This window comes from Ursus maritimus, unplaced genomic scaffold (genome assembly GCF_017311325.1).
Source record: "Ursus maritimus isolate PB19 unplaced genomic scaffold, ASM1731132v1 scaffold_6, whole genome shotgun sequence".
NCBI lineage: Eukaryota > Metazoa > Chordata > Mammalia > Carnivora > Ursidae > Ursus > Ursus maritimus.
This window is the reverse complement of record NW_024426774.1, coordinates 28,783,684-28,796,590: the sequence shown is the minus strand read 5'-3', so window position 1 is coordinate 28,796,590 and position 12,907 is coordinate 28,783,684. Positions and strand designations below refer to the sequence as shown.

Genomic DNA, 12,907 nt, shown 5'->3' with positions numbered 1-12,907 from the left:
CTGAGAGGTGACCTGAGTGTCCCCACGTGGTCCTTTGTAGCAGCACCTGCTTCTGTGCCCCATCAAGGCCAAGTGCAGGTCGTTGACCTTCCTCCTCAGGAAAAGGAGCAGAACAGCTTTTGGGTACTGCTCTCTTCAGGAAGTGTAACAACAGAGGAAGGAGGGGGAATTCTTTATCCTTTTTAGTTCAAAGTCGCGTTACCAGTTTGAGCCTTGTATTTTTAAAGAATAACATTGACTAGTTTTTTTCTTATTACCAGAATAGTACGTGCTCCTCACACACGAATATAAAAAGCACAAGGAACAGTACTGAAAACATAGATGAACACAAAAGATGGAATATTTTTGTTTTTTCTACACACACATATCCATGCAGGTGCTTTCAAGAGCACATTGGATCACGCTCACTGTTTACAGTGTTCTGTAACTTCTACTTAAGGACGTAGACAAACATTTTGTCTTGTCATTAAATGATCCTTAGATTAAATTGCTAATTCCTAAATTAAAATGTGACTTGTAAGTGCCTGAAAGGTGTTGCACTATACGGGTGTACTATATAATTTAGTCGACTTCTGATTTAGTATAGATAGCTTCATCTTTGCCCTGATCTTTTGTTATTTCCTTTAAATAAATTTCCAAACAGGATTTCTTGTCTGAAAGATATGCCTACTTAGAGTTTCGATGTGTATTGTGAACATTTCTCATAGCATTTTTTTATAAGCAATGTCTGAAAACGCTCACATCTCTATGCCAATGCTAATTCTCCCTGTAGATGGAAAAGCAATATTTTCCTTTCAAAAGGCTAGTCACTTCTCCATTTTTCTTCCTTCCTTACCAGGCATCCTTCTGCTTAACTTGCCTCTATTTTAGCCACTTTTTTGAGAAACTCCCTTTCTGGGTAGAGTTGGGACTCCAGAGGTAAACACGGCGTGAATAGGGTAATCAAAATAGGCATTCTACTTTGTGTGTGTGTGTGTGTGTGTGTGTGTGTGTGTGTAACCCAACACAGATGTTTAATTAAGGCATAAATGGACTTAGGAATTCTTGATTGGCAGCTACCTTTGAAGGAAAATGTCACCAGGGTTTGTTAAGAACATTTTTATTTATCAGTGATTATGTCGCTAGGCCGTCCCAATGATGCAGCCCTGAAGTATCCCCAGTTTTGACTAGTAGCATTAGCCGAGGCTGGACAGTTGACATACCATGTCCTTCGAGAACAGACACATAAAAGAGAACTGAGTAGGAACCACAAGTCTAGCCAAGTGGAATGAAGGCAGACATTTTTTAGGTGTTATTTACTTCTGGGGTTTGGGTGGGTAAAAGTGTCCTGGAGGTCTAATTTTTATAGTAGTCTCTGTGTCATTTAACCCTGAGCGAAGACACGTCTTCATTTTAGACACAAGAACAACAAATCCTAGAATATTTTAAAGGACAAATACTAAATAAACATGTAGCAGAGCATTAAGCAAGTTAATTAGAAGGAGTAATTGAAATAGTCATGAATTTGGGTATCAATTCTTCTGGAAAACCAAATAACTGTCCTTCTGGGCCTCTGGTCCTGTGGCAAGTGGTTTATAATTCCATATCATTAGGACTATAAATATTTCAGTAGGACCACCCCATCACTCGCATTTGCTCACCCACGACCCACCAGGCTGAAAACATGCATAGCTGGGTTCAGTTCTACCGCAGTGGTTAATACAGTCATTATTGTCAATAGTACACAGAGGCCCTCTCCTCAGCTTAGATGCTTGTTAATTAAAACTCCCCAGAAACCGCTCCTCAAGGGGAGGGCTGGTCAATAAGGCTGAAAATGTGCTTGTGCCCTGGAGTCTTCATTTCTCCTCTGTAAGGCTTCTCTTGCTACACTGGAAGTGGTGAATTGAGTGTTGAATTCGGGAAACGGAAAAAATCAGTCTTGTGTCGCTTTTCTTAGGAAGCCAGGCAAAAGCACGGGGATGGGATGGCTGACACTCACTTCAAAGTACAAAGTAGACCACAGGTCTGAAAGCCAGTCCCTTCTGCGGGAGCAGCTAGCTATCAGGCTACTTAGGCCATTAGTGTCTACAAGGCTTGAGGAAATTAAGTCTAGAGTCCAAAGTTCCAAGGCAATCACTGTTTACGAAATGTGCAGCAATACTTCGCAACTGTTAAAAATCCAGAGTTCTAGTTTTGAATAACATGGAATAAAGTTCTCACCCTTTGACAGTGGTGCTTGAAATTTCAAAACAAACTGAATGTTGAAATTACTTTTTCAAATAAAAAGTAATTCCCCACACTTTTCACTCTCTTCCTCTCTAGAGTAGCCATCATTATAGTTAAGATGGCTGAGGCGTAATTGTTTTAAAATTCAATTTAAGTAAATTACCATCAGCCTAGAGATAGAGAAATGCAAATGAATGAGCTTATAACAATGTTCAATCTCATTCATGGTAAAAAAAAAAATGCAAGCTAAAGCCACACAACGGGATAGTTTCCCTATCATGTCAGTAAATAGTGAACACGAGATTATACTTAATCCTGGCACAGATTTGAGATTAGGGCATTTAGGTGAACTGCTGGTGAAGTCTAAGCCGGGGGAGTCCTTCTGGAAAGCTATTTGGTAATATATTTCAGTAGTCTTGAAAATAGTTATATTCTTTGTCCTAGAAAATATACCCCTAGGAATGTACCCCAAGATATAATTAGAGATATAGACAAAAATTTATGTAAAAAAATGTTCACTATAGCATTATTTATAATGGCAATCTGGAAATCATGAAATGTTGGAAATGTCCCAACAGTAGGGGTATCCTGAGCGTTTATTACAAATAATGGACTGAAGAATATTAGATGAACTGGCAAGCGCTCAGCTCTAACCTGAAGAATGATTCTGACAAAATTAGAATATATGCAAGAGAAATAAGTGCAACAAACACACCAAAATGTTAATAATGATGGCATTGTCACTTCTATTTTATATTTTGTCTATTTTTCCCATTTTACAGTATATTCCATATGTAAATCCCATATTTCATAGAGAATATGTTTCTCCTACAACTAAATAAGACAAGATAAATTGTTTTTTAATTGGGTCATATTGAAATCCCATAGACTTATGATAATGAAAAGTGCATACCGAAATCATCAGTAGGGTTAATGGGCATTCGTATCCCAGTCTTCTGGGCAGTAATGAATTATATTAGAATTCACTTACTTTCAAGAAAGACATGAAGTGCCAGGACATCTAATCAATGATCGAATCAGAAAGTACCTACTGAAAACTTACTACATGTCCACAACTTTTATAGAAATGCCTCCGTGGAGCCCGTAGACTCCAGGGCTCTAGTGGTGCTGACAAGGACTTTCTCCTTGACCAAACTTTAATGGGGTCCCTCCAAGCCCTTTTCCCACCTGGCCTTTGACCTTGGGCTTCGGTGTTCCTCCCCCGTGGTCCTGCATCACCCGGTTTTAGCAAGGATCCTGTTTAGAGAGAATTCCTCACCCTTGATATCTGATCACCCTGGTCTGCCTTTAGCAAGAATCATGTCAGGTAGGTTTAGCAAGAATCCCCCACCCTTGATGTCTCCTGTCAGTAATTTCCATCCACCGACACCTGCAACCCGCTGCTCGGATATAAATCTCCGTGTTCCTTGTTTATTGCAGTAGTTTAAAGTTTTTACCACTTTAAACACTATCCAGCTCTGGTTCTCTTTAAGTGTCTACAATACCTTCCTGCAAACGGATTTACAAAGCCGATCATTTTAAAGCAGTTCAGATTCCCTCCATGCTTTAATTTGGTATTATGTACTCAATTAAACATCTAGCATCAAATAAATCAGGGCTTCATAACAAAGACAGGACAACTTATTCTCTACAATCACTTTAAATCATAAAATTATGCTTCAAATCACAGAATATTAAAGCTGGGAGGAGCTTTGTAGGTTATCCATTTATTTTATAAAAAAGACGCAAAGGTCAGGGTTCACACCTTGGCTAAAGCTGCAGTTCTTTGGGGGCAGAAGCTGGAACCAGACTGCAAGTTTGCTGGCTACTGCCCTCGCCCGTTTATTCCACTTGCTCCCCGTAAGCGCAGTTGCTGACTATACGTGGTGCTCCAAAAACAGTCGTGAAACTCTGCTGTATCATAAACTCAAGGATGTCTCAAACAAACATGCTAGCTCTGATATATATTAAACGCTTAATTGACATTAATTTAGAGGGTTTGGGGGGGAATCATTGGACAGTACCGTGTGATATTTGATTCATAATAAATATATATTTTGGTTTTTTGGCCGAGTTTCTGGGTCATAGCTCCCCAAACTCTTGAAATTTCGTGACCGGTAAGAGCAATGGGGACATCTTTTGTTATAATATTTGGTTTCTTGTGCTCCCTTCCTGAAATCAGAGCCCTAAAGGTGAAATGGATGTTTTGTTATTCATAACAAGCCCCTTTCAATCACAATTGAGTGAGGTAACTTTGGGTATCCCCTAAAGAGGAGGGAGCTGGTTGCCAGGGGAACCAACCTCAAATGGGAGGCTTTGGTCCCACTGTCTGATTTCTGGGCAGGGGAAAGGGGCTGGAGATTGAATCAATCACCAACGGCCAGTGAGTTAATCAATCATGCCCATGTATTGAAGCTTCCATAAAAACCCAAAAGGATAGGGTTCAGAGAGCTTCCATGGTGGTGAATCAGAATGCTTCTACGTGGTACTCTGCTGGATCCCAAACTCCAGGGGGATAGAATCTCCTTAGTTTGGGACCTTGTCCTATATATCTCTTCATCTGGCTGTTGGTTCGTATTCTTGAATATTCTTTGTAATAAGCTGGCAATCTAGTGAGTCGTAAGTTAACTGGTTTCCTGAGTTCTGTGAGCCACTCCAGCAAAGTCATCAAACCCAAAGAGGGGATCATGGGAACCTCTGATTTATAGCCCGTCAGTCAGAAGCACAGTGACAACCTGGACTTTCAGTTGGCATCTGAAGTGGTCGGGGGAGCAGTGGGTGGCAGTCTGGTGGGACTGAGCCCTTAGCCAGTGGAATTTGATGCTATTTCCAGATAGACAGGGTCAGAATTGAGTTGAATTGTAGGTCACCCAGCTGGTGTTGGGGAATCGCTTGGTGTGGAGAAAAAACCCACACATTGGAATTAGGTGCAGAGTTGGACTCTGATACCTTACAAATCTAGCATCCCTAAGAATAATTTATTTCACAGTAATTCTTGAGTACCTATGAGATGTGCTCAGCACTGAAAATGCAGCAATGGGCAGGACACAGCTCTGGGGACCCAGCCTAGTGGCAAGGTGAACGCCATGCAGCTACGATGAGAATCAATACAGGGCACCACGGAAGTCCTTGGGAAGATGGCCTGATCAAATGGGGGGCGGAGCGAAGCTTCCTGAGGACCAGTTGGGCTTGTGGGGATGTGGGGTGAGAGGAAGAGCATTCCAGGCAAGGGACCCAGCATGGTTGAAGGCCTGAGGGGAGAAATGATGTGAGCCCTAGGGGATTAAGAAAGTCAGTACTTTTCGGGTCCTTGGGAGCCAGAGCAGGCTCCGTGGGAAGCAAAGAGAGCAGAAGACAGCAAGGGTCATATCAGGAAGGCCTCCCCAGAGAGCAAGGCACTTTTAGAAATGTGGGTCCTATCCCAAAGACAAAGGGGAAACACAGAGGAGTTTAAATGAAGAGTGGCGATCAGACGTGGTCTTTAGAGAGATTAATAGGGGTGTGGTGGAGAAGGGGTTAGAGGGGTCAGGATTTGGGGCAGGGAGGCTGTCCCAGTACTAAGGAGAGTGACAGGGAAATGGCCCTGGGGAGGAGGTAAGCAGATGAGTAAGAGAGATGCTGGGGAGGCTGACATGTGAGGACACAGAGAGGGGACTATGTGGCAAGAGTCTCCTTTGCCTGCTTTGATTCCTTGCCTTCTGAATGAGCAGCCCCGAGGGGAGAGAGTTCTGCAGAAGGGACAAGGAAGGACAGAAGTCTCCCTTCTGTGATATGGGGGACACGCAGAGTGTGAAATGGCCTCAGGGTTTGTTTGCTTTGTGTGTTTTAAGGAGCTAAAGCCTTCCTGTTCCTGACTCCCCACCTGCCCTATGTAAGAAACCCTGCTAACCAGTGGGGGAGTGTGGGAGGGGGTAACCTCTTAAAGGGCAAGGTGGGAATAAAGGAGCCTGAGCTTCCAAGGTGACTGCTCTTTACCAGGTTGGGGGGCAGTGTGGACCAGAATCCATATGGTCTCTCCGACTCCCAGTCTTGTCTCCTTCCACCATGGGAGAGCCCTCTTGCCTTCCCAGTGTCACTTCTTTCTCTTCCGTTCCCCAACTCTGCTGTGTGGACCCCCTCTGCACAGACCTGGAACATTCTGACTCTATATGGGTTGAATTTTGTCCCTTCTAAATTCATATATTGAAGTCCCAGCCCCCCAAACCGAATGTGACCTCATTTTGAACTAGGGTGGTTGCAGACATAATTAGTTAAGTTCTGATGAGGTCGTACTGAGTAGGTTGGGCCCCTAATCCAATATGACTAGTGTTTTAAGATGGGGACATTTGGACACACACAGATACCCAACCCCACCGGGGAAGAACGCCATGTGACAATAAAGACAGAGATGCCAAGAGGTGCCAAAGATGGCTGGCCAACCTTCAGAAGCTGGGGGAGAGGCAGGGAGCAGAGTCTCTGTCACTGCCCTGGGAAGAAACCAACCCTGCTGATGCTTGGTTTTGGACTTCTAGCTTTCAGGGCTGTGAGAGGATGAAATTGTGCTGTGTCAAGCCCCCAGTTTGTGGTATTTTGCTGTGGTAGTCCTAGCAAACAGATAGACCACCCGAAAGGTCTTCGCACCCTTCCCCGGCAGTAGTCCCGCAGTGATCCACAGGGTCACTCTACGCGACATGGCCAGAGCACAGCAGGGTCAAGATTCGGAGAGATTACCCTTGGGCTTCATGCTAAACCCATCAACAATTTCTCTCTTCCGGTCAAGCTGCTGCTCCCCGAGAGCCTACCCGAAATTGTGCTCTCTGCTGATCATGGATAAGGGTTTCATCTCTAAAAGCAAGAGTCACCCATGGTACAAATAAGGCCGTGTCAGTGATAAGACTTTTTTTTTTTTTTTTGAGAAATAAGAAACAAGATTCCTAAATTCAGAATGTATCAAAATGCTCTATCTGAAATATTTGCTAGTTGCTGAAGAAGGTAAGACATGTATGTATATATGTGTGTTATATGCACACGCATGTGATACACAATGTTGCTTTAGACAAAAATATACACACACACACATCCTGAATTTCATCTTAACATCCTCACTTCAACTTTCCCGTAAAAAGACACACTGTAGTGTTTATATGCTCTGCCTTGGTTTAAACCTTCTGTTGGCAAGACTCTTTGGACCTTAGGAAAATGTTAAAAGCGTATCCAGATCCACATATAAAAGTACTTACCAAGGAACATTTCAATAACAGATGCCTTCATAGTGAGGACGACAATCCCCGTAAATATCAAAATGGCACCCTGGAGAGGAAGAAACAATAACACCGTCACATTTCAGCCAAGAGTTCTGAGCTGGACGCGTGGAGTGTGGGGAGGGGCCCCTTCAGGCTGCGGGGCTCCCGGGAGTGTCCGGATTCCAAGCCGCTGCTTTCTCTAAGGAGCCCGCAGAGATGGCAGTGGCCGGTCTCGCTGGTACCCAGAGTCCACCCTCAGGTGGAAATCCCATTCCAGCCACCAGCCCCCATTCTTCAGAGTTGTGGTCTTTCCTTAGAACTGAAGAGGAAGTGACTCCATCATTTCGGGAATAGGTTCAACCAGTCTTCAAATTAGGACAAAAGCTACACTTATGGAATTGAGAGTATTTTTAGATTACAAATAAATGATGCACTCATCATTCATGCAATAAATATTTATTAAACTCCCGTTATATGGCTAGGGATTGGAAGGAGGTGATAAAAATTGAATGAAGAAATAGTTCTTGCTCTTAAAGATTTACAGTTTCCTAGAAGTGGGAAAACATATGTAGACACAAATAGCCTTAACATTAGAAAGTGTGCAGGCTCCATAAGGGAGTATAAGGGGAGTTTATAGACCAGGGGTTCTCAAACTTTGATGCATATTTGTATCATCTGGGAGTTTTAAAAGACCCTGATGCTCGGCTGCACCTCAGACCGGTTGAATCTGAATCCCTTAAGGTGGGATCTAGGCGTTAAGTTTTTAAAAGCTCCCTAGGTAATTCCAATGTCCTGACAAGTTTGAGGACCAGTTGTTTAGAGCGAGACTTCCTAAATCTTACATGCGTAGGAATCACCCGGGGATCTTGTTAAAATGCAGATTCTAACCCAGTAGGTCTGGGACAGTGCCAGAGATTCCCCAAGAAACCAGGGAATTTTAGAGAAAGGAGAGAGATGTCAGCCATGAGAAAAAGAGAAAATCTCCTAGAGGTGATAGCAATTGGGGCAATTTTGAAAGACAGTTTGGACACGCAGAAATAGCGAGAAGTGACCCCACGTGGGAGGAACAGCATTGACAGAGGCTCAGAGGTTGGTAAGCAGAGAGGATATGAAGACGCTGTTGATCTATATGGGGTTTCCTCCTTCGCTTGATGCTGTGAGGAAACCCTAAAAGGTTTGTTCATCCCACCATTACTCATTACAAAGAGCACATACTATGTAGTCTACGGTCTCGAATCTTCACAGTAAGCCAGCATGGTAGATTTTATGGCCCTTCAGGAAACTAAGGCTTAGAAAAGTTTCACGTCACACCCATGGTGACCAGGCAGTCAGTAGGACCAGATTGGGGGTGGGAGTGGTGGGAAGGATCTGCCCTGGGCACAGACAATAAGTAAGAACCTTGTCTGTAGAGAATTTAAAGCTTAAGGTTGGTCTGCTTTTTATTATCTTTATAAGCTAGCAATTCTAAGCTATGTCAATGATAAAGCACCCCCACGCTCTGGGGTGGATGGCTCCTGTTGCATCCTCTCTGCCCAGTGCCACTGCTGTGTGGCCTAAATCTGGCATCCACACCCTACAGGCCACTATGCCCAGTGATGTGCTGCTAAATTTGCTTTCTGGGGGGAAAAAGGCCCCAATTTATAGCATTTGTTGATTTCCGTGTGTAAATCTTCCCTGGCTTGTTTTGAAGCCACCAAACTAGAAAATTGGAAACACAAGCTGGTACTAGCTAGGTCCAGTGCAAGCTTATATCCAATATTTAGATTCAGGACTATGCAGATTTTATTAACAAAAAGCAATTATCAAATTATGGTCAAGGTAGTAATACAAGTACCTGATGCAATTAACTTAAATAAAACTGTTTACTATATGAAAGATTTTATTACAAACAATTAAATTAGGCAGCAAGAGTAACCTCAAACAGAATTGATGATTTTGTTAATTTCCAGCAACAACTGCATGTGTTAAATTTCCTAATAAAGGTAGTTGACTACTGGTTACATAATAGGCAGATAACGGTCTTTAGTTTCAAAATAGAAATAAAACCACGCGTACAATCTATTTGCAATTTGATGCTTAAGTAGCTGGGTTATGTTTTAGAAACAGGGTGATAACAAGTGAAATTTTCTTTGTCTTTTACTATCTTGGGAAGCTCCGGAACAACTTACCTGTTTTCAGGCCTAAGCAGTACCTTTCTTATGGGATAAATGCAGGACACGGAGCTGCCCCACTGCACCCCCTAAGCCATCCCCACCAATCGCTGTTACTGTTCAGCTTTGCAGATTTCAAGTCACCTTGATTTCTCCTCCTCTTTCCCCACATCTTCTCTCTCAGTCAAGCCTGTTGGCTCTAACTCATACTCTATCCAGAATCTGGCCCTATCTTTTCATCTTTCCCATTGCCATCTGCTCCCGCCCATGCCTCCTGTCACCTGGATTATTGCAATCAGCCTCCTAACAAGGCATCTCCTTCTCCCTCTGACTCCACGATCCACACAGCAGCTAGCACGACCCGGTTCAAAGTACATCAGTTCACAGCGTTCCTCGGATCCAAACTCCAAACTGGCTTTCCACCTTACTCAGAATCAAAGCCAAAGTCTTGACATGTGGCTTACGACCCTATATGGCCCCCTGACCTCATTTCTCCCTCACTTATTAAGGTCTGGGCACACTGGCCTCCTGGCTGTTTCTAGAACAGAACTTACTGTTTCTCTACCTGGATGCCCTTCCCACAGATGAGAACATGATTTACTCCCTCATTTCTTTCAAGTCTTTGCTTCAGTGTTACCTTCTCTTGAGACGTCCCCTTACCACCCAGCTTAAATTTATAATCTGTCTCCCATCCACCACCAACCCTATTTTTTCTACTATTTTTTTCATGTTATTATCGCCACTGACATACTTTATAGTTTACTTAATTTACTTGTTTATTGCTTGTGTTCTCCACTAGAATGCAAGCTCCATGGGGGCAGGGATTTGTACTTGAGTTTTTATGTGCTCAGTAAACACACATCGAATCAATGAGTGAGTAGCAAAGGCTCTAGGAAATAAAAAGGAGAAACAAAACAAAGACAATCTTATGAACACACTGAAAACTAGTGAATTGTATACTTTTAACTTATGGCATGTGATTTATCTCTCAATAAGCATTATCGATAGTCAACAAACAGAGGGAAGATGGATTGCAGGGAGAAATGCTCACAGATCTGTCTTACAACTTTAGGAGACATGAGGGATCTGATCTTTCCATGCTGGGATGGGTGGATAAAAACAAACAGGATTCCAGGAAACACTCTAATCCTGGAGGAATTATCACCCAAATGCTGACTCGCTCCTAAAGGAACCTGACCAGAATCACTCTGGTCTCTTGGAATCAGAATGTTTTCAGACCTCTTTCTCACCACTTCAATTTCTCTCCTTGCTTAGCCCAGTTACTCATATACTTCAAACATAAAGGTGCCTTTTGAAATGTGTGTAAAAAAATGCAAACCTTCTCTTGGCCATTGCAGAGGTTGGGGAAGAGGATGGCCACCACCGCTGTTAAGCAGTTGCTGCAGACTATCCTGAGCCACCAAGCACTGGGGTTTGAACAGAAACAAAACAATTGGAGTTTCCAAAAGCATATGTTACTGATTTGTGAATTTATGGCTTGTGCCATGAGCTGTAATATAGAGTCCTGAGTATGAAGTTCTGATGAGGCAAATGAAACTTTGGTAGACTAGAGAAGTAGAGTAGCCAGCCAATTTAATTTGATCTCTTGTTGTCCGGAGTTAGAAAAGAGCAAGTTGGTAATAAATAATAACACCACCTTATATTTATATGGCTGTTCAGGTTTTTTCTCCCATTTTTTTATTGGGATAAAATACACAAATGTAAAATGTACTATTTAAACCATTTTTTAAGAGTACAGTTCAGCAGGATTAAATACAATGTGCCATCATCATCCATTTCCAGAACTCCTTTTGTCTTGTAAAACTGAAATTCCACACACATTAAACAAAAACTCCCCATCACCACCGCCCCCCCACCCCCATCTTCCAAGCCCCTGGGAACCACCAGGCTGTATTCTGCCTCTAGGATTTTGACTCTTCAAAGTATTTCATTTAAGTGGAGTCATACAGTACTTGGCTTTTTGTGACTGGCCCATGTCAAATAGTATAATGTTTCCAGGGCTTGTCCATGTAGCATATGTCAGCATTTTTTTCTTTTTAAAGCTGAATGATATTGCATTGTGTGTATAAACCATAGTTTACTTATCTGTTCTTCTGCTGATGAACTCTTGGTTTGTGTCTACATTTTAGTTATTGTGAAAAATGCCACTAAGAACATGGATGTACAAATCTCTCTTTGTTGCTTTCAATTCTTTTGTGATTATTATACCTCAAAAGGAAATCACTGGATCATATGGTAGTTTTATTTTTAGTTTTTTGAAGAAACACCATACTATTTTCAGAATGGCTGCGCCATTTTGCATTCCCACTAATAACGCCTAAGTCTTCCAGCGTCGGCAGAGTTTCACCAACACCTCCTATTTTCTGTCTTTTTTGATAGTTGTCATTCTAACGGGTGTGGAGTGGCATCTCATTGGAGTTTTAATTTGCATTTCCCTCATAATTAGTGATGTAGGGCATCTTTTTGAGTGCTTGTTGGCCACTTGTCAATCTTTGGCAAAATGTCTATTCCAGTCCCTTGCCTAGTTTTGAATCAGGTTGTCTTCTTATTGCTGGATTTTAGGAGTCACCTTTACTTTCTGAATATTAATGTCTTATCACATATGTTTTGCAAATATTTTCTCCCATTTTCTGTACTTTTTTTAAAAAATGATTTTATTTATTTATTTGAGAGAGAGAGAGCATGAGGGAGAGAGCAGAGGGAGAGGGAGAAACAGGTTCCCTGCTGAGTAGGGAGCCCGGTGTGGGGCTCAATCCCAGGACCCAGGGGTCATGATCTGAACCCAAGGCAGTCACTTAACTGACTGAGCCACCAGGTGCTCTGTACTTTGTTTACAGGGTCTTGGATGCACAAAATTTTTAAAATTTTCATGAAGACTAGTTCATCTATTTTTCTTTTGTTGTCTATGCCTTTGGATGTCATATCCAAGAAATCATTGCCAAATCCAATGTCATGCAGTTTTTGTCCTCTGTTTTCTTCCACGAGTTTTATAGTTTTAGGTCTTATATTTAGATCTTTGATCCATTTGAGTTAATATATGGTGTCAGGTAAGGGTCCAACTTTGTTCTTTTGCATGTGGATATTCTCTTCTCCCAATACCATTTGTTGAAGAGACAATCTTTTCCCTATTTAATGGTCTTGGCACCCTTGTCAATCATTTGACCCGTATGTAAGGGTAAATTTCTGGCTCCCTATCTATTCCATTGGTATATATGTCTGTCTCCATGCTACTCCCACCCTGTTTTGATCACTGCATCTTTGTAGTAAGTTTTCTAGATCAGGACTTGTGCATCCTCCAGCTCACCTCTT

General features: G+C 42.3%; 1 protein-coding gene across 3 annotated transcripts in view; it reads right to left on the bottom strand.

The window, feature by feature from the left end:
* The window catches only part of VIT (vitrin), a 101,602-nt gene that overhangs the window by 72,835 nt on the left and 15,860 nt on the right, over window positions 1-12,907 (bottom strand). For all 3 annotated transcript variants that reach the window (XM_008700236.2, XM_008700235.2, XM_008700237.2), the window contains exon 2: window positions 7,425-7,494. In XM_008700236.2, the coding sequence (XP_008698458.2) occupies window positions 7,425-7,455 (31 nt within the window). In that variant the 5' untranslated portion in view covers window positions 7,456-7,494. The remainder of the gene's footprint in view (window positions 1-7,424; window positions 7,495-12,907) is intronic.